General features: G+C 59.4%; 1 protein-coding gene across 6 annotated transcripts; it reads left to right on the top strand.

Moving 5' to 3' along the window:
• Positions 1 to 619: 619 nt before the first annotated feature.
• FMNL1 (formin like 1) lies at positions 620 to 26,389 on the top strand. Of its 6 annotated transcripts, none has more exons than XM_049702290.1 (28): positions 620 to 938; positions 10,214 to 10,297; positions 11,852 to 11,935; positions 12,726 to 12,799; positions 13,153 to 13,236; positions 13,573 to 13,710; positions 14,008 to 14,025; positions 15,529 to 15,637; positions 16,601 to 16,677; positions 16,888 to 16,981; positions 17,858 to 17,932; positions 18,245 to 18,355; positions 19,451 to 19,600; positions 20,093 to 20,194; positions 20,374 to 20,626; positions 20,880 to 21,179; positions 21,381 to 21,505; positions 22,170 to 22,372; positions 22,815 to 23,049; positions 23,210 to 23,278; positions 23,813 to 23,893; positions 23,983 to 24,112; positions 24,248 to 24,411; positions 24,666 to 24,767; positions 24,916 to 25,011; positions 25,282 to 25,402; positions 25,558 to 25,656; positions 25,911 to 26,389. In XM_049702290.1, the coding sequence occupies exons 1-27, from the start codon at positions 810 to 812 to the stop codon at positions 25,647 to 25,649; spliced, it is 3,300 nt and encodes a 1,099-aa protein (XP_049558247.1). In that variant the 5' UTR covers positions 620 to 809; the 3' UTR covers positions 25,650 to 25,656; positions 25,911 to 26,389. The 6 variants fall into 6 exon arrangements, with proteins under 6 accessions (XP_049558247.1, XP_049558245.1, XP_049558248.1 ...); XM_049702288.1 differs by having other exon boundaries at positions 11,852 to 11,965; XM_049702291.1 differs by lacking the exon at positions 25,558 to 25,656.

Genomic DNA, 26,389 nt, shown 5'->3' with positions numbered 1-26,389 from the left:
GGGTGGGGGGCCTGGAAGGGGGTTCCCACCTTCTCCGGCGGGAACCCGAGAGGGGGACGCAGCCCTTGCGTCCCAACGCCGCACCGTCATGGGTCTCCAAGCCACTCTCATAAGTGGTGGCAGTCCTCGACTCCGATGATTGCCCCCTCAGTCCCCCAGGCCGTGACCCCCTTCACCCAGACCCCGCCAGTCGCCCGGCTCCTAGCGAGCGGGAGCCTGCGGTTCTAGGACCCCGAGGCGCGGCCGAGCGCGCCGCCGCCTCTGCCTCGCCTCGGTTGCTCCCGCTGCGGCAGGTGAAGCGGCGCCGGCCGCCCCCTCTGCGGCAGGTGAAGAGGGTCGGTAGCCCCCTCTCCGTCACGCCATGGCTGCGGCCGACCCCCGGCAGGCGCCCGGCGCCCTCCCCCTCCCTCCAGCCCGCCCCCCTGGGGCTGGGTGCGTAGCGGCGGCGGAGGCGAAATGCGGTTTGCGCGCACAGGGAGCGACAGCAGAAGTTAGAAGATCGCCGAGGGGGGAGCCCGTGCCGCAGCTTCCTGCCCCCGGCCCAGCCCTCTGGCCCCGGCGGCCTGCAGCCTGACTTCCTCCCCCGACCCCGCAGCTCGCCGCCCGGCTCCTCGGACGGGGCCGCCCCGATGGGACGCCGCGCCCCGGCCCTTGCGCGCCGCTGAGCCGAGCGCCCGCGTCGCCGAGCCCCCGCCGCCGCCGAGAGCCGCTGCCCTCCTCGCCCCCCAGGCCGGGAGCCTCATCCGCCCTCCCCGGGAAAGCTGGATTTCCGAGGCTGGAGGCGTCTGGCCGACTGGGTGGGGACCACCATGGGCAACGCGGCCGGCAGCGCGGAGCAGCCCGCGAGCCCCGCAGCGCTGTCCCCCAAGCATCCCGCGGTGCCCAAGCAGCCGATGCCCGCGGCCGGAGAGCTGGAGGAGAGGTTTAACCGGGTCCTGGTGAGTGTGGCCCGCTGTGCGCGGGGCGCGGGCGGGGGCGGCAGGGGCTCGCCACGCGTCCCCGCCCCCGGGGGCTCAGGTACCGCTTGGAGATCTCCGGCAGCTTGGTGGCGGCCCCTCCAGGGGGTGGGAGTGACAGTGGTTTCTTAAAGAGTGACTTAGCACTCTCCCCCCAAAACTTTCTTCTGCAACCGTCCAGTCTCCCTCCCCAAGATACCCCCTCCCACAGCGCTTCTGGGTCTAAAGGTCTAAACAAAAATGTCCTGTGAGGAAGTTGGGAGCGCAGCACGCGGGTGGGGAGGTGTCCCGGAGCACCCCCTTCCCCACTGCATGCAGGCCCAGCCACAGGGTGCAATAGCATCTACTTGTGTCTCAGGGTCAAAGACATAAGGGGTTATATTTTAACCTCCTAGGAGCTGGAAACTGAGTAGAGGTGTTTGGTCCTGATCCGCTGGTGCCTGAGCTGCTGGGAGCTGGGTTGTCAGATCATTCAGTTGGGGGTGTCTGTGTTTCTCCCTCACTGCATGTCCGGGAGAGCTTGTCTGTGGGTCCTTATCTTGTGCGTCCCCACACACCCCCTGGAGGGATGAAGGTTAGGAAGGGCGGGGTCAGGATGGGTTGGTCACTCTGGCTTGGGGTGGAGCAAAAGTCTGGAAGCCCCTCTCCCTCACTGTCACCTGCTCCAGGGGATTGGGGGGCTTGGGGACTAGGCCACCGGGGAGGAAGCCATCCACTGAGCCTGGAGGCAGTTGGGATGGATTTGGTGGGTAGGGGCTCCAGAGCAAAGCCAGGTTCTCTAAGACCTGGTAGAAGAAGGGAGGGGAAATGGCCACTCATTCTCACTTCCCTCTCCCTATCTCAACCCTGTCCCAGGCTCCTTCCCTAACTAATTGCCTGGTGGCCTGTCTGCTGTCAGCTCCCTTGCCAGACCCTGGGTGACAGGCAAATAAGGCCGTGCTTTTCCCCAGAGGCACTTCCAAGTCCGAGCAGGCTAGCACTGCAGGTCTGAGGGTGGGGGCCCGAGGTAGAGGCAGGCAGCAGAGCCACGCAGGCTGGTGGCCCTGTTGATTCTTCGTCTTCTCCACCTCCTTGACATCATTTCCCCTCCCCTGGCCTGCCTTGAGGCCCTACTTGCCAGATCCCCTGTGTGGCCCCTCCTCCCAGTTCCAGGAAGTCTTGTCTGATGCCCCCTCCCAGGAGAAAGGCTGGGAGGGATTTGAAGGAGCTGTAGGGTGGGGCGGGGTCTGAGCTGTCCCCGTGAAGGCACCTTGTTTGATTCGGGGAGAGGGAGGGACACTGAGGGACACCTCACATCAGGCTAGTCCCCAAATACCCCACCTCTCCACCAGCTTCCCTTTCCCCAAATCCATGTCTTCACAAAGCTGAGTTGAGCGGAGCAGAAGGGGGAGGGGGAAGAATGAGATAGACGGTTTCTGGGGGCCATCTGGGGAGCCTGAGTTGGTGGTGAATCCCTGGACCTTGGCCAGCCTGACTTTCCCCCTAAGTGTGTGTCTATGGACGGGGGGGATGGGCTCTCAGGGTGAAGTCCAGGTCCCAGTCCGTTCTCTGTTACACACACCTAAGGGGGAGGAGCTGGGTGAGTAATTCAGACCACCGGAAAATCCAAAAGTCAAGTGGTGAGGTTCTGATGCCTGTGTAGGACTTGACTGCCGCGCTTGCGTGTGTTTTGGCCTTAGCTCCGATTGGCTGAGTCTGACGCTAAGTGCCGCTGGGAGTCCCTGAGAACCGGGGCGTGGAGGGTGAAGGCCCAGAGAGGGGTCCGAAGGTGTCCTGGTGGAGAAAGCGGTGGTGGCTAGGTAGAAATCTAGGGCAGCAGCACCCACTGGGGTTCACCGCCCGCCTCCCCAAGGAACCCCAGTGTGTTTACACCTCCCCCTTCTTCCTGGTGATGGGTCAGCCTGTCCCATGTCTTGTACTCACAGAAGGCACCCAACCCAAGGTCACTTGGCTAAGAACCTCGTTCCGCACTCCTCACCACCGTGCCCTGGGACTATACCCTTGGCCCCTGCCTGAGGCTGGCAGGGGGTGGGGTGGGGGAGGTGGGGAGTGGATGCAGATTTGGCTAAAACTATAGTCCCAGTGACGGGGATTACAGGGAGAGCCTCCATCTGAGCACTGCCTCCTGGGCCAGAGCTGAGCCCTGTCCTCAGTGAATGTCTAAAGAAGAGGGCTTCCCTGGTGGCGCAGTGGTTAAGAATCCGCCTGCCAATGCAGGGGACACGGGTTCGAGCCCTGGTCCAGGAAGATCCCACATGCCGCGCAGCTAAGTCCATGCGCCACAACTACTGAGCCTGCGCTCTAGAGCCCGCGAGCCACAGCTACTGAAGCCCGAGCGCCTAGAGCCCGTGCTCTGCAGCAAGAGAAGCCACCGCAATGAGAAACCCGCGCACTGCAATGAAAGAAAGGGTAGCTCCCGCTCGCCACAACTAGAGAAAGCCCGTGCGCAGCAACGAAGACCCAACACAGCCAAATAAATAAATAAATATAAAATCCTTAGGAAAAAAAATTAATAAAAGGAGAAGAGCCTCAGACTGCTGAGTGGTGGGCCTCCCACCCCCAGGGATCCCCCAGTCTGGAAGGGGGAAGCACAGCCCTCCCCTTGGGATCTAGTCACATGGCCCCAGCGAACCTCTTCCTTTCACTGGAGCTCAGCCCCTTCATCCCTGGTGGGTGGTAGGATCCTGAAATCTAAAACCACTCCTTGGCTTCTGGCTGTGGAACTCCTCTTATGGGTTAGGGGTATCCCGACCGAGGCCCACTGCCAGACAGGAGACGAGGGTGCTGTTCTCCCTTTCCCCCTGGGCAGCCTTTTTCCCATGCAAGAATGGGTGGTGCGAGCTACTTTTCTGGGGAGGCTCTGAGAAAGAGGGGTGCCCTTGCTTAAATGGTGGTGCGGAGGAAGAGCAGGTTGATCCAGGGTTTCCACCTGCTGCCTTAGCAACAGTGGAGGAGTGACGGCTGCCTGCCGCGATGGTGGGAAAACCTGCGCACCGAGCTCCGTGCTCTCGCCTCTCCTACGCCACGCTGAGCGCTGGGCGTCTTCCAGCCTCTTCAGGCCTTCCCCTGCAGGGGTCAGGGTTTGGGGTGGCAGGGCACTCCTTCCAGGCCTGTTAGAACTGCCAGGCTTATGGCCTGGCCTAGGACACCCCCGATGTGTCTGGGCAGGGAGGCGCCTGTAACTCAGGGGCAAAGGGATCAAGGGAAGGTGCCGTGATGTGCTCGAGGCCAAGTGATGCCGCCATTCAAGAGGAGAGGAATTTGCCTGATGGGGCCTGGCGGCCTGGGGTGCCCTTAGCATGTGGCCAGGCTGCGTGGGGAGGTCAGGGCAGTCCCCGGCAGGGTGTGGGTGCTGGGAGTCCTGCTCTTCGGGGGGCTCCTTCCCCGCTGGGGCTGGGACTGGGGGTGAAGGGCAGAGGGGGGCGTCTCCATTCTCTAGGCTGTGACCGAGGCGCTGCCCGCTCAGGCAGCTCCCTCCTCTGGGGTGGGGCAGATGGAGCTGTGGGTCGCTTAGGCCCCGTGCCTCCCGTCTCTGGGGCCTCACGTGGAGGATCCCAGTGGGGCTGTGGCCCCGTGTCAGAGGCTGGGCTGGGCAGAGGCCGTGGGGTGCCATTCCCAGCAGGCAGCACTGGCACGTGCTGCCCCTGGAAACACAGGGATGTGGTAGCATGACTCACAGTGACATCTGGGACCAGTTGGCAAAGAGCTGGGGGAGACGGGCAGGAACAGGTGGGGCTGCTCTTGGGCCACCTCTAAGGTTTTCCTGGGAACATGGAGCCCCGGGAGGTGGCTCAGCCCTCCCTGCCTCTGAGAAGGGCAGGGGTCACTCACAGGAGAGGCTGAGTAGCTTCCCGGGCTTTGGGGTCATGAAGTTTGCCACTTACTACCTGTGTGACCTTGAACGAGTTACCCACCTTCTCCGAGCTTCAGTTTTCCTCCCGTGTAAAAAGATAATAAAAATGGTATATGCCAGGGACTTCCCTGGCGGTCCAGTGGTTAACACACCACACTTCCAATGCGGGGGGCGTAGGTTCCATCCCTGGTTGGGGAATTAAGATCCCGCGGGCCGTGCAGTGCAGCCCCCAAAAAAGAAAAGGGTATATGCCAGCCTGCTAGGATTGTTGAAGGGATTAACTAGAGTTGAGGGGATTAAATAGAGCGCTTAGCACAATGCCTGACACAGAACAAGTGCTCAGTAAACACTGTCCACTGTGAGGACAGGATGATGTTGAGGCTGATCTGGTCCTCTTCATCTTGGGGCCCTTCGAGGTGAAGGAGCCCAGACCCTGCCTCTTCCCTCCCCCCACCTCCATTTCCAAGACCAACCAAGGGTGCCGTCTTTAGTCTTCAGCAGTCCCAGGTCAGGCTGCCCTCCCTGCCATCAAGCACGTCAGCCACAGAGGGGTCTAGATGAAAACTGCCTGGTGGCCGGAAACCACGAGAGGGAGGGCCCACCTCTCCTGGAGGGTGGGGCAGCGGTGGCACTAACGGTAGCTGTGTGCACATGGGGAGGGGTGGGGAGGCCTCCACTTCCCTCAGAGAGAGGGTGTGCTGGTGAGGGGGGGTTCCCCAGTGAGTAAGAGCTCAGTGTGGGCAACAACAGGAAATGTAGGGTGCTGGGTGGCAGGAAATGGGGCCAGCTGTTCCTGGTTCCTCAGACAGGCGCGGGGGCCAGGCTGTCTGCAGAAGACCCCTGGGAGGCCGGGACCCATGTTTCTCATTGCTCTGAGCGCTCCTTCTTCCGAGGAAACTGAGTCTTCTTACCAGCTTGCCAGCTAGGTCACCTTGGGCAAGCAGCTTAATGGCTCTGTGCCTCAGTTTCCCGTTTGTGGCAAGGGGATTATAATAGTGTCTACTGTGTAGGCTTGTTGTTGAGATTTAAATGAGTTAATAGATGTAAAGCCCTTAGCATGGCATCTAGCACGGATTGAATGTTCGGGGGAATATTAATTATTGTTACTGTCGTTATTCTCCTACCAGCCTGGATTATAAGGGCAGTGCCTGCTGCCCTGACTCCTACCCTGCTTGCCCTTGTTCCTGCCATGGGGACCCTTCAACCCTAACGGGAGAAGCTGTTAACTTTTTGGGGTTCTTAGCACCCTAGGGCCGGGTTACCCCACACCCTCCTCTAAGCCTGGGATTGCTTATAAGAGCCCTAGAAAATCCATATACCAGAATTTTTAAAAGAGGATAACGCTGATTGTTTTTGGAGATGCCCTGAGAGCTCTAAAACCAAGCTTGAAGCCATGTAGAGGTGGGCTGGGGAGATGGATGGGGAAGTGGGGCCGGGGAACAGGGCTGGCTTCTGGATCCATCAGGCTGTGGAATGCCTGTGGGGCTGGTCTGAGACGGGCTGGTGCCTAAGTTCAAGGGCATCCTGGGGCTTGAAGGGCTGGGCTTCCTAGGGAGAGGGTGGGCGGGTGGGTTGGGACGTAGTCTCAGCTCAAACTAAAAGTGAAACTGGAGGGTGTGACTGTGTCCACATGTAGCTGGAGCCCCTTCAGTCTCCAGGGACACCTGCCCACATGTCAGTGTCGGGATGGGGGGCGGCTTGCAAGGGGCTGGCCTTGGGTGTGCAGGGCTGGAGGCCATTCTGACACACAGAGAGGGGGCAGGGAAGCAGATGAATGATCCCCACCCATTCTAATAGGAGGAGCAGGGAAACAGCTCCTTCTCTTGGCCACACCCTGAGAGGTGAACCCTATCTCCCTCTTCGAAAAGTGTGAAGGGCAGCAGCGGGTGGAAGCTGGAGGCTCAGTTCATTTTTGGCCAAGCCTTGGAGACAGGTCCACTTCTCCGAATGTTTTCACCAACTTCTGTCCGCCACACAGCCCTCACCTTCGGGTCTTCAGTGGACTCCCCTGACCTCCCCCCCAACCTGTGACATGCCTCTTCATAGTGGTATGTCCCTGAAGAGTATTATTACGTCAAAACACAGCTTCTAACCTAGGGGCAGGACAGGAATAAAGACGCAGACATAGAGAATGGACTTGAGTACACAGGGAGGGGGAAGGGTAAGCTGGGACGAAGTGAGAGAGTGGCATGGACATATATACACTACCAAATGTAAAATAGATAGCTAGTGGGAAGCAGCCGCATAGCACAGGGAGATCAGCTCGGTGGTTTGTGTCCACCTAGAGGCATGGGATAGGGAGGGTGGGAGGGAGATGCAAGAGGGAGGAGATATGGGGATATATGCATATGTATAGCTGATTCACTTTGTTATATAGCAGAAGCTAACACACCATTGTAAAGCAATTATACTCCAATAAAGATGTTAAAAAAAACAAAAACAAACAAACAAAAAAAACCCCACACAGCTTCTCACTGAAGGGTTCCTGGGAGCCCCGTGAGTCTGAGGTAGGAGGGAAGTGTGCCCATTTAATGGAGGAGGAAGTTGAGGCTCAAGGAGACAAAGAAGCAGTCAGGCTAGGTGGGCCCAGAGCCTGGGTCCCCTGAATCCCGCTTGGGTTCCTCCACATCACAGCCGCCCCCCCCCACAGGAGGCGGGTGTTCCACACCCCCCCCGTACGCGCCCCCCCAACCCCCCCGCCACGCACACCTGGACTTCCTGGTCCTTCCCTGTCCCATCTGAGGGCCATCAGCCAACCTTCTGCTTGTCTCCCAGTCCCCAGTCTCCCAGTCCCCTGCCTCCTTGCTAAGGGCCCTGAGTCTGGGGGTCTGTCACTGTTTCCAGGATGGCCTCACCCCACTCTGAGTGAGTGGCATTGCTGGTCCCTCTCCTGCTTCCTCGGGTACCCGTCTCCTCTGTGGGCACAGCCGAGGAACAGCTGCTAATTAGTGCTCAGCGCTGTCAGAGCTATTTCTGATTTCCGAGCCTAAATTTAGCCCGTCTGGCAGGCTGGCATGTAGGCCCGGGGGCCTGAGGAGGCCCAGGTGGGGAAGGGGCAAAGGGGTGCCCTGCCCTCCACCACTGCTGGGACGGGGCGCTGGCCCAGCAGAGACCTCCCCCTCCCCAGTAATAACCGCGGGCTGAACTGGGAGAGTGGACCTGGGCGCTGGTTCTAGGTTGGCTCAGGGCTCAAAGTCAGCCTGGCTCCCCTCTTACTGGGTTCGTGACCTTGGGCAGGTGACTGGACTGATCTGTGCTGCACCTGTGGGATGGGACTAATAGCAGTGCCAGTAATGGTGGTGAGGGTGGAAGGCTGCCATGTGTGAGCAGGGCTGGTAAGCCTTCGGGCAAAGCTGGCACCGCAGTCGTTGGAGTCATTATGATGATTAGTTGCTGTCTCTAGAAGCGCCACTGGGGCCATTCCTGGAGCCAGCAAGTCCCCAGGGTGGGTGAGAGCCCAGAAGGACCCACGTCAGGAAGCGGCGATCCCCTCTAAGGCTCAGCTGCTGAGCCCTCCCCCTCACTCCTTTGCGCCCTCCTTGCCCCCCCCCCACCTCCTCCTCCGTGCTGGCCGCGCTGGTATCGCCTGCCTTCTCTCTCTGCTTCCTCCACCCCCCTCAGCCTTGGCCCCCACCCCCACCTCGGCCCTGCCCCACCCTGGGTCTCTGTAGGGTGGGGATGGATCTGGAGGGACCAGGGAGAAAGAGAGAGAGACAGAGACAGACAGAGAATGGCCCCAGGGAGGCCTCCCTGGCCAGGTACATCCTTCTCTGGGCTCCAGGGCCCCTTCCTGGGCAGTCCCTCCCATGGGGCAGGAGCTGTCCTGGCTGTTGGCAGGTTGGGGGAGGGCAGCCGATGAGACCGCAGGCGGTTTCCTCAATCTGGGCTCACTTTCGCAACGGGGGAGAGGAATGACGTATCGCCATGCCCAGCCGGCCCGGGGCGGGAGGGCCTGGTGGATGGGCAGTTTCACCTCTCAAGTGGGGCCCTGGCCGGAAAGCTTGGGCAACCGGGGCAGAGGGTACCAAGCTTCCTGTTGTCTGGGGCCGACCTAAGTGATTTTCGGGGTGAGGTCTGGCCAGAGACCCCGAATTAGGCTTAGCACCCGGGAGGGGAAGCTGGCTGAGAAGCCTTGGGTGGGTGTGGCCCCTTCTCTGCTCCAGCTGTGGCCTCCTCTCAGGGCCATGTGACTGAGGATGTGTAGTTTGAGCCATCAGAGCTGGTGACAGGGGCCTCTTCTACCCTGGGTTGGGGCTCCCTGGGGCTCCCACATCCCCAGTACAGACTAAGGTCCTCGAGGGCCAGAACTGTCTTTTGGAGCCTGACATATAGTAGACCCTCAGTAAACCTGGGGTTTACTGAATCGGGGTGAACGGGCATCATCTGCTGGTTCTTTTAGGGAGACACGCCAAGTCCTGGGGGTCCAGGGAGCTCCTAGCGCTGGTGGCACCTGGTGATTCCGTAGCACCAGGAGAGACACTAAGCCTGTCCTGTGGGGAGAAGTTCGGCAGGCACATTGTACCCTTGTCATCTGTGGCTGGGGGAGGAGGACCCAGGCAGAGCAGTGCTGACCTTTCTTAGCTCTCGAGGGGAGTCCCAGCCTGGGCCACCAGCACCACAGACCCAGCGTGCTGGCTGCTCTCCCTGGTTCCTGTAACTGGGTGACCTTCCCCTGGAATCCACCTGGGCCCTGCAGCCACCATGCACCTGCTTGGAACTCCCTGCCCATCTGACCTCATCTCCCTCGGTCTGTCCCAAAGTGACCAAGTGGGAGGGGGCTGGAGAGGGCCGGGGGGGGGCGGCTGGAGAGGGACGGGGGCTGCTGGCTGCTGTCCTTGCAGAGGCTTTGTGGTGTTTGTGAGACACTGGTGCCCTGGGCTGGGACCACGTACACGTGTTGTTTGGTGGCATGTGGGAACGGGGCACAGTCCACGCCTGGCCACACTTGGGCCTGGCCAGAGACGAGTCCCTGTTAGCTTCCCATGCAGATGGGAGAAGAGATGGTACCCCCTTATCACATGTGGGGAAACAAGCCCAGAGGTGCCTGAGGTTGCAGGAAGTTAGGCTGCGAACCCACACTCCTGCCTCCGTGCCAGTTGTGCCGGGGGGGGGCGATTTAGGGGTGACGGAGCCCAGGCCCTGGCGTCAGGCAGGTTTGGATTCAAATCCCAGTGTCACTTTCTAGCTGTTGGGCCTTCGGAAGGGTGCTCCATCTCTGGGCCTCGGTGTTCCCGTTGTCTAATGCTACTTATTTCCGGGGGTGAGGTGGTGACAGGACTCATGTGAATGACAGGCCTACTAGGGAGCTGGCCTCTAGTGGGTCCCCCGACAACGCCCATGGTCCTCTCCCCCTCGGGTTAGGGCCCCAGACTCAGCATCTTTATCTTGTCGTCTTTCTCCCCAGAACTGCATGAACTTGCCCCCGGACAAGGTCCAGCTGCTGAGCCAGTATGACAACGAGAAGAAGTGGGAGCTCATCTGTGACCAGGTGGGCACAGGCCCATTCCGTCATCGGGTGCCCTGTCCTGGCCAGGCTGGGGCTGGCAGGAGAGGGGACACTGCCACGCTGCCGCAGGGCCAAGACCCTGCCCAGAGGCCAGCGTAACATCTGGGGAGGGTGCTGAGGGCATGTGCAGGACTCTGGAATCCCCCTGTGTTGGGCCTGGGCCTCCCCAGGGACCTTATGAGTCACGAGCAGGGCTGGGTCTGCCCTCTGAAAAGCTGACAGGGGCTGGTCCAGGGTACTGGCCGGGGCAGCCGGGGCCGTGTCCCCATCCTCCTTGCTGAGCTTCCCGGGGCAGGCTCTGTCCACCCTCCAGCTCTGGGCTGGGGAAGAGAGGGACAGCCCTAGGGCTGGACATCTTCATTCCACCCCATGGGAGGTGGGGAGGAGGGTCAGGAATTCCTGTCCTCCTTTGACCTTGGATCCAGAGGAGCTGTTCCCCAAGTCAGCCAGCTCCCGAGTGGCAGAGCAGGGACTAGAGGCCCCGTCTCCCGGTTCTCAGTCGCTGCCTGGACTTGCCACCTTCGTGGCTCTCTTGGCTGCCCCGGCCCCTTCAGCTGTGGGGCTGCTGTCTGAGGTAGCAGGGAGGACGTCTGCTGTGGCAGGGAGGGGCCTGGCTGCCACAGTGATTCAGAGAGGGAGGGAGGCGGGCCTGTGGCCCTGGAGGCTGGGGGTGGGGATTTGGGGAGCAGGGAGCCTATCCTGGGAGCCAGGGCTGGGCCTTCGGCTTCTGCTAGTGGACCAGGATGGGATGAGCTGGCAGGGCGGGAGTCTGGGGGGTGAGGGCAGGGCTATGGGGAGAGGGTGGGGAGCTGCCTCCGGAGGCTTTGGGGCTGGGGTAGGGGTCCCTGCCCCTTTGGCCTGGCATCTCAGGTTGAGCTCACAGAGGCCTGGGAGAAGTGGGAGGTTGAGGGGGGTGGCTGGGCATATCTGAGGGGTCTGGACTGGGAAGGGTGGGAGCTCCTTTGGGTGGAGGCCCTCTAGTGGGGCCCCTGACTCTTGTGTGAGTGGCTCCTGGAGCCCTGGATGGGGTGGGGGAGTTAAGGATTGTTTTGTTGAGCACAGGTCACGTGCTCGCGCGTGTGCACTCACACACACAGGTGAACACGACGACTGGGGCGGAGCCCTGCGGGAGGGGCCCCCATCCTGCTAGGAGCTGGGCGCTTCATAAGGCCCTTCCAGAGTGTTCTTCCTCCTGGTACTCCCACTTCTGGGCTGGGATGTGGCCCAGGGAGGGCACAGGGCTGGGAGGGTGCCACTCACTGGCCTGCCTGAGTCTCCCCCTCCAGGGTGGGGTGTATAGTTGGACTGACCCCTCCACACTCCATCCAGGCTGTTCTAGGCCTGTGGCCATAGACCAAGGGATGGCCTGGCCGGGGATTGGGGTCTTTTCAAGTGGCAGGCCGAATGTTTGGGTTTATGCCTTTGGTATTCAGGGGGGTCTTAAGGCAGCCTGGGACCTTGGGTCGGAGCTGACAAAGGGACTCTGGGACAAGGGTTGGCCATTTGCCCCTTGTACATCCTATTCCATCTCCGCAGGAGCGGTTTCAGGTCAAGAACCCCCCTGAAGCCTATATCCAGAAGCTGAAGAGCTACCTGGAAATCGGTGGGGTCAGCCGCAAGGTAGCAGCAGATTGGATGTCCAACTTAGGGGTATATGTCGCCCGCTTTTTCTCTGTCCCTTTCCCCCTGCACTTTCCAAGCTCTGGGCAGCTGGAGTAACTGTGTGTATAGACTTTTCTGCAGGCTTCTGTGGGTGCGTGGACGCGTGTGTGTGCGTTTTCACAGGGGACTGAGCGTGCCCTGGGCTGCGCTTTCACGGGTTCCTCTGCAGCTCCTATTTGTACTCAGATGTGTACACTTGTGTGTACTTGTGTAGTGTGTGTGCACGTGTGCACACTGTGTGCCCAGGCATGGATGTGCGTGTGTGTATTATGTGCATCCTTTTGTGTCCACATATGGATGTATGTGTATCCTTGAGTCTTTGTATAGGGGTGTGTGTGTGTGTGTGCGTACCCCACGTGTCTGTGTGTGAATATGTGAGTGTCTTATGTCTGTGTACCCACTGTACTTGTGTATGGATATGCACGTGTGTGTGTACCCAGGGTGTTCATGTTTGAATGTGTGTGTACCCTTTGTCCTCATATATGGGTGTGTGTGTGTGCGCGCGCGCGTTGTGTGTCTGTGTCTAGAGACGTGTGTGCCTCTTTCGTGTTTGTGCGTGGCCGTGCTGCGCACCCTGTGTGTCTGTATGGGGGGGCGTATGTGGGGCCTGAGTATGCTTATTCCGCTGGGCAGGTGTGTGGAGGTGGTCTAGACTGCCAAGTGTGAAAGGCCAGCTGTCGGGGTGGGCAGGCACTGTGGGCTGAGGCCTGCGCTCCACCCATCAGACTCCCCTGTTCTTGGCTCCCAGTTTAAGAGGAGAGTCCAGGAGTCCACCCAGGTGCTACGGGAGTTGGAGACCTCCCTGAGGACCAACCACATTGGGTGAGCAAGGGCTCAGATTTCCCTGGGGAGATCGGGGGAGGGGGAGAGCTCTGGCAGCAGGCAGCCCCTGGGTTCCCCTTTTTATCCCCCCATCCCCCCCAGAGGCTGTGCCTATGGGCCCCCTCCAGGCTGGGTGTCCTCTCTTGCCCACCCTCTGCCTGCCCCTTGAGGCATGGCTGGGCCGTGGGTCCTGCCCGAGGCCTCCACCATCATCGCCTGGCGTCACTGGGTCTTACAAGGCCGTTGTCTTCCTGGGAAAGGGCAGCCCAGGGGCCCTTGCTGTGCCCGTTCTGTGCCAACACTGGGCAGGACCTCCTTCCTGGGCGGCACTCAGGGAGCCCTGTGCCCTGCAGGTGGGTGCAGGAGTTCCTCAACGAGGAGAACCGTGGCCTGGATGTGCTGCTTGAGTACCTGGCCTTCGTGCAGTGCTCTGTCACGTAAGCCTGGCCCTGCCCTGGTGCCCACCCCCAGAGTCCGTGCCTTCCTGTGCCTCGCCCACTCCTCGGGCCGCTTCCAGGCAACTTAGCCTGGGTCCACCCTGGAGCCCTGCAGTTGGCTTGAGCAAGGCCCCTTCCTGATGGCCTGCCGTGGACGGGGAGGGAGGTGGCCTGCGGTGGCCAGCTGGGACCTGCTAGGCCCAGCACAGCGCCAAGAACACAGCCTCCTCCGCCCACCCCCAGTCTCTCCTGCAGCTCTGTCTCTCCCTGGGTTCCCCCCAGCCCCTCTGAGGTGCCCTGCAGTGTTGGCCTCCATCCCCAGTCTAACCCCCACAGGTACTACATGGAGAGCACAGACAATGGGGCCCCGAGCTCCGAGAAGAGCAAGCCGCTGGAGCAGTCGGTGGAAGATCTCAGCAAGGGCCCGCCCTCATCCTTGCTGCCACAGCCCAAGAGCCGCCACCTGACCATCAAGTATGTGGGCCCCCTGGCGGGGTGGCAGGTGGCGGGGTGAATGGAGAATTCACCCCTGGACGGCTGTACCCAGCCTGCTCCACCAGAGCCCTGGGGGTGGTGAGAGGGGTAGCCTGGCATCGGGGATCAGAGTAAGGGCCTCACCCAGGGCTCGGGAAATGTGTGTGTTAAGAAGCCTCTGGAGTGCACCTAGAGGCTGGAACCTCAGTGGGATCTGAGATAAGAGGGGTGGTTTCAGGGTCGGTGGGACCCCTTTTGTATCATCTAACCCCCTGTTTTCTCCCATGCGGACTCCAGATGCCCCCCTTCTCCCCGGTACGTAGCCACCTAGGGGCAGGTGCATGCCTGGTCAGCTTCCAGGGTGGTGGTGGGGTTGGGTGAGGTGTTCAACTCAGGTGACACCCCTGGATTCAGCTGCTTCGGATACGTCAGCCCACCCTAACTTATGACATCCTGCTGGGAGGTGGGGAGAGGGAAGGAGATGGCCCTGGAGCCTCATGTGGACCCCAGGTACCTTCCTTCCCACTCTGGGTCTAGGAAACCAACTTCATCTTAAGTTCTAAACTCTCACAATATATTTCTTTGTTCATTCATTCAACAAACATTTTTTTTTAGCATTTACTATGTACCAGGCATGGTGGTAGATTCTCAGGTGACAGATTACCCTGCCCTTGGGAGCCTTCCATCTAGTAGGAGACAGTGTGTGACAGGTTGTCATGGAAGTATGACTGGGAACTCTGAGTAGGGAGGTGGCCACTGCCTGGGGCATCAGGAAGGCTTCCCAGAAGAGATGACACTGGAACTGTGTCTTGCAGATGGATACAGGCTTTAGAAGCAGTGGTGGGAACAGGGAAGGGCATTCCAGGCAGAAGGAACAGCACAAGCAAAGAGTCAGAGGCACGTTTGAGCAATGACGGGAAAAGGGAGATGTGGCAGGAAGAGCGAGGAGTGGGGCCTTCCAGTATTGACTGGTGGTTCTGCGACAATGGAAAAAATCATGTTTCTTTTAGCGAAAAATCAGCAAAACCATTCATAGAGCACTTACGATGTGCCAGGCGCTGTTCTAAGCTCACTTCATAGTCCCAACAACCCTATCAGGAAGGCACTATTATTACCATTCCTATTTTACAAAAGAGGAAACTGAGGCCCGGGGAGATGAAGTAACATGCATGCCTAGTAATCAGTGAGCTGGGATTTGACCCATGGCTGTCTGAATTGTCAAGATGCAAGGTAAACTCACGTGGCTGTGAGCGCCACCTTCTGGAGAGTATTTTCATGGCCGTTCACAAGCTTTGGCGGTCTTTTCCCTCTATAAGCTCTCCATCCCCACAACACAGCAACTTTTTTTTTTTTTTTTTGCCGTATTCGGGCCTCGCACTGTTGTGGCCTCTCCCGTTGCGGAGCACAGGCTCCAGACGCGCAGGCTCAGCGGCCATGGCCCACGGGCCCAGCCGCTCCGCGGCATGTGGGATCCTCCCGGAACGGGGCATGAACCCGTGTCCCCTGCATCGGCAGGCGGACTCTCAACCACTGCGCCACCAGGGAAGCCCCAGCAACTCTTTTTAATACCAAGTCGCTGTTAGGGGGTCTTTGCTTCCCTGACCCCCGCCTCTTCACCTCCCCCCCGGAAATGCCAGGCCCCAGGCCTAAGAACTGAGGAAGACTTCCGGCCCTCAGCTGGCCTCTCTGGTTGGGTGGACGGGAAGCAGACGTTTCCAGGTGTGTCCCCTCTTACTCCAGTGGCCATCTGAGTGGTGGGGGGAATAGGAAGCTGGGTTTGGGACTCTGACCCCTGCTGCCTCCTCCCCACCTGCCCAGGCTGACCCCGGCCCATAGCAGGAAGGCCCTGAGGAATTCCCGCATCATCAGCCAGAAGGATGACGTCCACATCTGCATCATGTGTCTGCGTGCCATCATGAACTACCAGGTTGGTCAGTGGGCCCGGGGCATTGACACTGACTGTCCTCCCTGGGGGCTGCCTAAGCTGCCGAGGTTCTGGGACCAACTGTCCCCCACCCTGTCCCCGCTGGAGAACCCTGGGGATCTGGGCTGTTAGTTCAGGGTCTTGAGGCTGATGAGTCTTGAGGGGAAGCCCAGATTTCTGCACCTTCCTGGTCAGGTCCCTTAGAATACCCTGGACATGGCTGGGGGCATGGCTATGCCTCACGTGGGGACTTAGGCACCCCACCAAGAAAGGCTGCACACCAGGGAGAGCAGCCTCTGGGTTATTTCATTTGGAGGGGTGATTGGTGAAGCCGTTCCTCCCTCACTCAGCTGGCCTTAAAGGACTCACTTTGTCCAAGGTACTGAGTCTTGACACTGGCTTTTGAGCAACAGCATTTATTTATTTATTATTATTTTTAAATTAATTAATTAATTAATTATTGGCTGTGTTGGGTCTTTGTTGCTGCGTGCAGGCTTTCTCTAGTTGTGGCGAGCGGGGCTACTGTTCGTCGCAGTGCGTGGGCTTCTCACTGCGGTGGTTTCTCTTGCTGCGGAGCACGGGTTCTAGGTGCGCGGGCTTCAGTAGTTGTGGCTCGTGGGCTCTAGAGCTCAGGCTCAGTAGTTGTGGCGCACGGGCTTAGTTGCTCTGCGGCATGTGGGATCTTCCCAGACTGAGGATCACACCCGTGTCCCCTGCATTGGCAGGTGGATTCTTAACCAGGGAAGTCCCAGACAAAGGTATTTAAAAAGAGGGACCAGGCTTTGGCTGCCACCCAGGAGGTCGTGGTTGGATATAAAGAACTTCCTGGGAATTCCCTGGTGGTCCAGTGGTTAGGAATCCACGCTCTCACTGCCGGGGGCCCTGGGTTCACGTAGCCAAAAAAAAAAAAAAAAAAAAGAACCCTGGGGGTCTGCCTGGAGGAGCTGACCTCTCCTTTCTCCCCAGTCTGGCTTCAGCCTCGTCATGAACCACCCAGCCTGTGTCAATGAGATTGCTCTGAGCCTCAACAACAAGAACCCTAGGTGATTTCCAGGCCCCTAACCTTTCTCCATGTCTAGTTTCTCCTCCTACTTCACCCCTTGCCTACTCTGTCCCCTCAGTTCTCAGGACCACTACCCAGGCTCATTCCCACCCCATCAGCTCCCCTGTCCTCCCCCCTAGCCAGGCCCACATCCGCCTTTGCTGTGGGGCCTGCCTGTTTGCAAGGGACAGCCTGCCCCTTCTCTCCCCAGAACCAAGGCTCTGGTGCTGGAGCTGCTGGCGGCAGTGTGCCTGGTTCGGGGAGGACACGATATCATCCTTTCTGCCTTTGACAACTTCAAGGAGGTAATGGAGCCCCCACCCAAACATGTACCTGCCCTCTAGTGTTGCTTGGAGCCCTGTTGCTGCCAATTGGGGCTTCTGCTGGGGACAGCTAGGGACGCTGGGTGGGTATTTGGGGAGTTTCCTCATCTGAAGGGAAGGTACAGGGTCACGCAGGGGCACTGCCTGGGGCGACAGGGACAGCTATGGGGATCTGCTGAACCTCTGCCCAAACTGGCCTTGATCCACACATCTTGGAGTTGCTGACTCTGGTTAACAGGCTCGCAAGAAGTAGCTGCATGAGAATATGATGCATAAGGCAGCACAGGATCAATGCATTCCTTTAATGAATATTCGTCAAGGGGCTACAATGTGTCAGGCACAGAGTGGGCACTTGGGATACATTAGTGAACAAAAGAAACAAAGAAGGCAGTAGAAGACAGATAATCAGCGATATAATAAATAAGCAAATTACACAGTCTATGAAGAAATCGTAAATGCTCTGGGGAAAAAAATCAGGGAAGCTGTCAGGGGAGGGGGAACTGGTTGCCGGGTGGTTAGGAAGCCTCATTGAGAAGGTAAGATTTGAGCAAAGTTGTGAGGGAAGTGAGGGATTGATGTGGTGGCTGTCTTGAGTAAGAGCACATCAGGCAGGTGGAACAGCAGGTGCAAAGGCCCTGAGGTAGGAATGTGCCAGGACGCCAGTGTGGCCAGAATGGGTCAGTTGTTGGGGAGGGCTGTGAGAGATCAAGAGGGAATTGAGGTTTTGAGCAGAAGAGTGACATGGCCCGACTTACATTTAACTTGAGAGGCGCTCACAGAGGCATAAAGGGGGCAGCTGGAAGATAGCTTAGGAGGTGTGTCACTGGGACCTCAGTGACAACCATTCCTCCTACCCAGGTGTGTGGGGAGCAGCACCGCTTTGAAAAGCTGATGGAATATTTCCGGAATGAGGACAGCAACATTGACTTCATGGTGAGCTCAGGAGCCCAGCCTGGGCCAGGTCACCCTAGGGTGCCAGGAGCAGTTAGGAGCCTGGGTATCTGGGATCTGGGCTCAGCTCCTGCAGATATGAGGACTGAGTGGTTGGTGGGGGAGGGGCGGATGTCAGTGAGGGGGAGGCTGGGAGGAGGGTACGTGGGAGAGATATGGGTGGGACAAAGCTGGATCAGTGGGGTGAGAAATGTGGCAAGGGTGGGGGACTTGGGGTTAAACTGGGGGGGGTGGAAGTCACTGAGAACCCCCCACCAAGAGGATCATAGACCTGCTCACTGCCCCGCCTCCCAGGTGGCCTGCATGCAATTCATCAACATTGTGGTACATTCGGTGGAGAACATGAACTTCCGCGTCTTCCTGCAATATGAGTTCACCCACCTGGGCCTGGACCTGTACTTGGAGGTGAGCCCTGCACTCCCCCCAGGACTTAACCACTTGCTTGCTGCAGAGGATGGCTCAGTGGTTAGCACAGATGCCGGGGTCAGGCAGACCTGGGTTCAAGGTTCAAATCCTGACTCTGCCACTTCCTAGCTCATGTGACCTTAGATAGGTCTCTTCTCGCTAAGCCTCACTTTTCCCATCTGTAAGATAGGAGAATCATAGAAATAATAAAGACTGTAACTGTATAGTGCCTGCCGCAAAATAGGCACTCAGACCATGGAGCTGTTGTCGCAGGTGCTAGAACAGGCTCTAGGTGGCCCTTGGTCTGGCTCTGGGAGCACCAGACTCAGATAGGCCTACACTGGGGAGCACAGAGATACTGGGCCAGAGCAGGAGCTGGCTCATGCTGTATGGGGCTGGGTCGTGGGGGAGTTCCTCGCTCTGGGGAAGATGGGCAGAGGGGCTTGGTACTTCGTGGCTCAGCCTGAGCAGAGAGGTTGTAGCTTTCTTCTGATTTCTTTGTGAGGCGTCCCAGAGGAGCAGGGCCTTCGGGATAGGATTTTTGAAAGCCAGGATCCACAAAAGGTGAAAAGCAGGCTAGGGTGATATGTCCATTCAATGGAATATTATTCAGCCACGAAAAGGAGCAAAGTAGTGATACAGGGTAGAACGTGGATGGGCCTTGAAACCATTACGCTATTATGCTCAGCGAAAGAAGCCAGGCACAGAGGCCATATATTGTACGCTTCCTTTATACGAAATGTCCGGAATAGGTAAGTCCGTAGACACAGAAAGATTGGTGGTTGCCAGGGGCTGGGAGAGGAGAGGATGGGGAGTGACTGCTAACAGGTACAGGGTGTCTTTTTGGGGTGATGAAAATGTTCTGAAATTAGATAGTGGTGATGGTTTGCACAACCTTGTGAATATACTAAAAACTACTGAATTGTACGCTTTAAAATAGTGAATTTTATGGTATATGAATTATATCTCAATAAAAAATAAAGAAACAGAAGTGGGCTAGGGCTCAGGCCCCTTTGTCTGGGCTCTGGTGGTGATGGGGGTACTGGAAAGATCCCTCACACCAGGCCTCAACCTGAGCCTTCCATCTGGGGACAGAGGCTTCGGCTCACGGAGAGTGACAAGCTGCAGGTGCAGATTCAGGCCTACTTGGACAATGTTTTTGATGTGGGTGCGCTGCTGGAGGACACTGAGACCAAGAATGCTGTGCTGGAGCACGTGGAGGAGCTGCAGGAGCAGGTGGCCCTGGTGAGAGCTGCTCCTGAACTTGGCCCAGCACAGAGTAGGCCCACAGAGCCCCACACGGATATCGGCCACTGGTTCTAGGCGTGAGCTGGGGGCCCCTGAGTTTCACCTGAATCCTTTGGGTGCCTTTCTCCATGAATGAATATTCATTGAGCTCCTCCACTGGGCTGGACCTCTGAGGAAGGCAGGTCTCCTCTTCTCCAGGTGCTCGGACCCCAGGCCCTGGTTTGGGTGGAATTGGGTGCCTGGGGCCCCTGCCAGCTCCCTCCCTCATCGGTGGTGCCTTGGTTTCCCCTCCTGAGAGCACTTCAGTGCTCTCAGTACCTCACCTACTTGGGTTCAAGTGCCAGGCTCGGCTGCCCCGCGGCACCCCAGGGCTAAGCACATCCGGAAGCCTCCCCTAGCCCTCCAGGCAGGCATGCCTGGTGCCGCCCCCTCGGTGCCCATGCCAATGCCCGGCTGCGGGTGGGAGCTCACCATGTGCTGGTGCCACAGCTGACAGAGCGGCTTCGGGACGCGGAGAACGAATCCATGGCCAAGATAGCAGAACTGGAAAAGCAGCTAAGCCAGACCCGAAAGGAGTTGGAGACCCTGCGGGTGAGGTTGGGGGGACGGGGGGTTGGGGGGTGGGTGGGCCGGGCCAGGGGTGGGACGGACTTCCAAGAACAGACCATTTGGGGCTTCTAGGCTTGACACCTCCCTCCACCCCGGCAAGAAAATGGGGGCTCTGTGCCAGGCTTGCCGGTGGTTACTAACCCCCCACCGGCGGCTCGCAGGAGCGCTTCAGCGAATCGACCCCCATGGGCACCTCCAGAGGTCCCTCTGAGCCTGAGAAAGTGCCTGCCCCTGCCCCGGCGCGGCCCTCAGCGCTAGAGCTGAAGGTGGAGGAGCTGGAGGAAAAGGGGTTGATCCGTATCCTGAGGGGGCCCGGGGATGCCGTCTCCATCGAGATCCTCCCGGTCGCTGTGGCAACTCCGAGCGGCAGCGATGCCCCGACTCCGAGGGTGCCCATCGGCTCCCCCAGCCCAGGTGTGCAGGGGCTTCAAGCCGGGTGGGGTAGGAATGGCAGAACCGGGACGTGCATGAGGAGCCTGGGGACATCTCAGGCGGGGAGAGGTGGGAGGGGTAGGTTTGGATTGTGGGCGTGGCTCAGGCAGGTGCGGGTGGGTCGCAATGAGCCCAGTGCGCATGTGTAGGGCGGGGAGGCGGAGACATGACCCCTCAACCTAAGAAATTGACACGCCCTTCTCCCCGCCCCCTCCTCGGTTCTTGCTGGGCTCAGAACTCCCACCTGCAGCAGAGCCGGTTCCCGGAGCAGCAACCCCACCGCCGCCGCTGCCGCCCCCACTACCTGGTCTCCCCTCCCAGCAGGATGCCACGCCCCTGGCGCCCCCACCGGCCCCGCCCCTCCCAGGCAGTCCGGAGCCCCCGCCCCCGCCGCCGCTGCCGGGAGACCAGCCGCCCCCACCCCCGCCTCCACCGCTGCCTCCGGGCGCTGACGGTTCGGTGCCTCCACCGCCCCCACCGCCTGCGGGAGGTCCCTCTGCTGCTCTTGGAGGGCCTGGCTCAGAGATGGGCCCGGGTGAGTAGACTGCCCAGGGCATGGGGACGAGGCGGGGGTGCGGTGGGGGGTACTCTGGCTTCAGTATCCTCCAGGACCCTCTGTCTGTGGGCCTCTTACTGCCTCCAGTCTGCTCTGTGTGTCCTCACTGGGCCTGGGCCCCGGTTCCTTCCAGCCATGGCACCCACTACTGCCCCAGTGACCACTCCCTCTCTGTCCCAGGAATGATGGCCAAGAAACCCATCCAGACCAAGTTCAGAATGCCCCTCTTAAACTGGGTGGCCCTGAAACCCAATCAGATCACAGGCACTGTCTTCACTGAGCTCAATGACGAGAAGGTGCTGCAGGTGAGTGGTCCTGCCTTGCTGCCAGTGTGGGCACCAGAGAAGGGGGGGACCTGCCTGGATCATGCTGGGCACTGGGGGTGGTCACCTCCTCTACCCCATTTTATGGAGGCCCAAGAATGGGGGTCAAACTAAACTGGACTAGTGCATCTCGTAGGCAGTGTGTCCTGACTCCCTTGGAGGCTTTCCCTCCATGCCTGCAGAGGGGCTCATCCCTCCCCTAAGTCTGGCCTCTCTCCTGCTTTCAGGCCCCTCTCCCACCACCTTCCCACAGACAACCAGGGCCTCAGCCCTTCTAATTACACTTTCAGTTTTCCGAAAGGTTGTGTTCTGTTGCCTCCAGGCCATTGTTCATGCTGTTCCTCTGCCTGGAATGCCCTTCCCTTTCCTCTTTTTAACCCTGGCCAATTTGGCTCTTGCTTCAGCTGAAGCGGCTTGGAGTCTGGGTCCCCTGGATGGGGTGCTGTTCCTGCCCCTCCTTGGTGCTCCATGTGCTTCGCCTGTATCCCCCATCAAGGTGCATGGTCAGGCTGCGTACTGGTTTGTTTCTCTGCTGGTGGCCTGGTCAGGGCTGGATAGATGGCTCTAGCTCCAAGCACGGCGCTCAGCCAGGAACGCACCAGCCCCCGGCCCCGCCCAGCCCCACCTCCTCTTTCTGCACCCTCAGGAGCTGGACATGAGTGACTTTGAGCAGCAGTTCAAGACAAAGTCCCAAGGCCCCAATGTAGACCTTAGCACCCTCAAGAGTAAGGCATCCCAGAAGGCCCCCAGCAAAGCCACGCTCATCGAGGCCAACCGGGCCAAGAACCTGGCCATCACCCTGCGCAAGGGCAACCTGGGGGCGGACCGCATCTGCCAGGCCATCGAGACGTGAGTACCTCTGCCCCAGGCTTAGAGGTAGCGCAGCCCCTCTGCTAGGCCGGGGTTGTTAGGCAGATAGTAAAAGAGCCCCAACTATGGAACAGAGTCCATCGAGTTTCATACCAGGGCTGGTCGGAGAGTAGGGCCCATTTTCAGTTAAGAAAACTGAGGTCATACTGTGAGTCCGTGCCCGGATGGAGATGTTCCTTTTGCCTTCTTGCCTCCTTACACTGAGGCCCAAGCATTTACAGCCTGGATGCTGCCACTGATGTATGATTGGGACTCCGGGCTTCTTAGGTCCCAGCATCCCTTGACTGTTACCTCTTATTCCCTGAAGCTGTTGGCAATAGCAAATAGTTAAGTTCATTTATTCAATCAAGTAAGGGGGTAGGAGTGGTCCTGCTCTCAAGAACTGGTGAGTGTGGAGTGATACCGGCCCCTCCCCTCACAGGTACGACCTACAGACCCTTGGCCTGGACTTCCTGGAGTTGCTGACCCGCTTCCTGCCCACAGAGTATGAACATAGCCTCATTGCCCGTTTCGAGCGGGAGCAGCGACCCATAGAGGAGCTGTCAGAGGAGGACCGTTTCATGCTGCGCTTCAGCCGCATCCCCCGCCTGCCCGAGCGCATGAACACGCTCACCTTCCTGGGCAACTTCCCAGACACTGCCCAGCTGCTCATGCCGGTGTGCGCGGGCTGGCAGGGCGATGCGGCCTGGGCTGGGATTGGGGAGGAGGCAGCTTGCAGCCTGGTCTCCAAGAGGGCATCTGGGAGTACTTGAGCCTCCTATAGGCTTCCCCCCACTCTCGCCCCAACTTACCATGCCTCCCCCATCCCACCCCCAGCAACTGAATGCCATCATTGCAGCCTCAATGTCCATCAAGTCCTCGGACAAACTCCGCCAGATCCTGGAGGTGAGAGCCTAGGGCAAGGGTCTAGGAGGCGGGGCCAATCCATGATGCCTTGCCTGTTCTGGGTTGTGTGAGAGGGAGACCCAGGCCCTGCCCTAAGTCCCTGGGATGCAACAACTGTAAGGTTCCCACTTCTAACATCCAGGCTCAGAAGGGCAAAGCTAAGGTGGGGATGGGGGCCATGTTACAACAGCGCACCTCACACCCTGCCTGAGGGTTCATTAGCAGAGCATCGTGTTGTCGGGGAACCAACAGATATGGCTGTGAGGGGGATGGTGACCCCACAGCCTTGGAGGAGGTGTTGGCAGCACAGTTTGGGGTAAGGTGACAGGTGACAAAATTGGGTGTGCCATGGTGTTGGCTGTGCACACGTGTCAGACACGCATATGCGTGCGTCATGGACCTGAGGCATCCATGCTGAGTGCAGGGCTTGCTCTTTACCACCTTTTCTCCTTGTGCAATTTACACTTCAGGGGGTTTCCTCAGCCCCAGCACCTGGCTGAGCTCTCCCTGCCACCCCCACCCCGCCTCTTGCAGATCGTCCTGGCTTTCGGCAACTACATGAACAGCAGCAGGCGTGGGGCAGCCTATGGCTTCCGGCTCCAGAGTCTGGATGCGGTGAGGGGGCGGGGCAAGGAGGGGGTCCCCTGGCCCGGGGGCTGGGGGATGGCTGGTGGCCTGGGGCTTACAGAAGGTCCTCGCTGCAGCTGCTGGAGATGAAGTCGACTGACCGCAAGCAGACGCTGCTGCACTACCTGGTGAAGGTCATTGCTGAGAAGTACCCACAGCTCACAGGTTTCCACAGCGACCTGCACTTTCTGGACAAGGCAGGCTCAGGTATGGGTGGGGGGAGGGGCTCAGCCCTGGGGACGGATACAGGTTGGGAGAAAGCAACGGGACCACAGGAGGTAACTGGACGGGAATGCTGCCTCTCTGAGTCCCTGCTTCTCTACTGCCCCACCTCCCACTCAGTGTCCCTGGACAGCGTGCTGGCCGACGTGCGCTCCCTGCAGCGAGGCCTGGAGTTGACCCAGCGGGAGTTTGTGCGGCAGGATGACTGCGCAGTGCTCAAGGAGTTCCTGAGGGCCAACTCGCCCATCATGGATAAGCTGCTGGCAGACAGCAAGACGGCTCAGGTGGGCTGGGGCTGACCCGGCCCGGGAGGTGGGGAAGCTGGGGTGGGGGGTGAAGGACTACCTAGGTGGGGTTGTGTAGCCAAGGCTTGGAACGCTGTGACCACAGCAGGGACGCCTTGGGGGGATGGGGCAGGAGGGAGCATCCGTCTGCCTGGAGGAGGAGAGACGAAGTGGCCAGTGTCTTAAGGGGGTACAGAGCAGTGGTCAGGCTCCGAGGGGTCTGTGCTGGTGGGGCTGACAGGCTGTGCCCGCAGGAAGCCTACGAGTCTGTGGTGGAGTACTTCGGAGAGAACCCCAAGACCACGTCCCCCTCCACGTTCTTTTCCCTCTTCAGTCGCTTCATCAAAGCCTATAAGGTATGTGTGTTTGGTGGGCAGGCTGGGACCCCTGCAGGGCATTGCAGCCTCTCCACCTGGGCAGTGGGAGTGGTAGGGGTTATTTCTGCTGGGGGGCGGGATAAGGAAGGGAGGACTCCCCTTACGCAGACCTGCCTTGGCCCCTCAGAGAGCCGAGCAGGAGGTGGAACAGTGGAAGAAAGCAGCAGCCGCCCAGGAGGCGGGCACCGACACCCCGGAAAAAGGGGAGCCCCCCGCACCCAAGGTAGGCAGCTGCCCCTGCGCTTGGTACTGGGATCCAATGATGCTTGGTATCCTCACCCCAAAGATCTGGCCCTCCTGCACACCCTTATTTTTATGGACTGACTCTGCCCAAGGCTAGGATGCCCCAGTAGCCTGGGGTGGAAATGGGTTCCTTTTCCTCAAGCCAGCTCCTCTTACCATGGGGGACCAGGCAGATGGTCTAGGGTTTAGTGGCACAGTGGGGGAAGGGGATCCTGGAGTTGGAGCTATATACCCTCGCCCTCCTCCCCAGTCCCCATCCAAGATCCGGCGGCAACAGATGGACCTCATCTCTGAGCTGAAACGGAAGCAGCAGAAGGAGCCACTCATCTACGAGAGTGACCGTGATGGGGCCATTGAAGATATCATCACAGGTGAGGACTTGGTGGGGCCTGTCCCGTCCTTGGTCTGTCCTATGCTGTCCTCCATCTGCCGCCCAACCCTGGGGGTCTGGCTGCCTCACTGCCTCTTTGCTACTTTTCTTTTTTTCCTTTTCCCTTTCTCTCCCCTCCTCCCTTCCAACCCTCAGTGCTCAAGACGGTGCCCTTCACTGCTCGCACCGGCAAGAGGACGTCCAGGCTCCTCTGTGAGGCCAGCCTGGGAGAGGAGATCCCCCTCTAGCCCCCAGGTACCCAGCGGCCTGGCCTCTGATCCCAGTGGCTGCCCACAGCCCTGGGGGTCCTTGGGGGGACTGAGTCATGCTGCCCTCCCCTGGACCATGCATGGCTGGGCTGTGTTGGAGGGAGGTCTGATAAACAAACAGGCTCCCTCCCACGTGCACACAACCTGTGTCCCTAGAGGGGTGAGGCCTGTGCCCTGGAGTGGTGTCCCAACCCTGGGCAGACTCCTGAAAAGGTAAATGTCTCTCCTCTCCGCCACCAGATCTGCGGAACCAGCCCTACATCCGCACAGACACAGGCCGTCGCAGCGCTCGTCGGCGCCCCCCCGGACCCCCCGTTCAGGTCACCTCCGACCTCTCCCTGTAGCCACTATTTCTGCAGATGGACCGGGAGGCTGGCAGGGGGTGTAGGGAGGGTGGCAAGCCAGGACTCAAGGAAGGTGGTCCTCAGCTCTGCTGGGCGGGGCAGTCTCCTCCGCCGAGGTCCACACCATGCGCCCACCTCAGATAGGCGGGTGCACCCTCATCTGGCCACTGGGGGCAGCATCTCTGGCCCCTCCCCCCAAATGCTGCTTGCAGCACCCCTTTTCCCCCAATAGCCGTACTTAGCCTCAGCCGGAGCCTAGCCTGTAACTTATTAAGTGCAACCTCGCGCCCCCTCCACCCCCCCCACCCCGCCCCAACTCCGGGGACTCCCCGTGGACCTTATTTTTATACAAGATTAATAAAGACGTTTGCAAAA

Source organism: Orcinus orca, chromosome 19, assembly GCF_937001465.1.
Source record: "Orcinus orca chromosome 19, mOrcOrc1.1, whole genome shotgun sequence".
Classification (NCBI taxonomy): Eukaryota; Metazoa; Chordata; class Mammalia; order Artiodactyla; family Delphinidae; genus Orcinus; species Orcinus orca.
The sequence above is the reverse complement of the archived record's forward strand: the minus strand, read 5'-3'. Positions and strand labels throughout refer to the sequence as shown.

Excerpts from the sequence above, each read along its gene's own strand:
- FMNL1 (XM_049702287.1), top strand. The coding sequence starts at position 810 with ATGGGCAACGCGGCCGGCAGCGCGGAGCAGCCCGCGAGCCCCGCAGCG. Across the intron at positions 12,800-13,152 it reads CTGAGGACCAACCACATTGG|GTGGGTGCAGGAGTTCCTCA; the intron begins GTGAGCAAGGGC and ends TGTGCCCTGCAG. Across the intron at positions 23,279-23,812 it reads AACTCCGCCAGATCCTGGAG|ATCGTCCTGGCTTTCGGCAA; the intron begins GTGAGAGCCTAG and ends CGCCTCTTGCAG.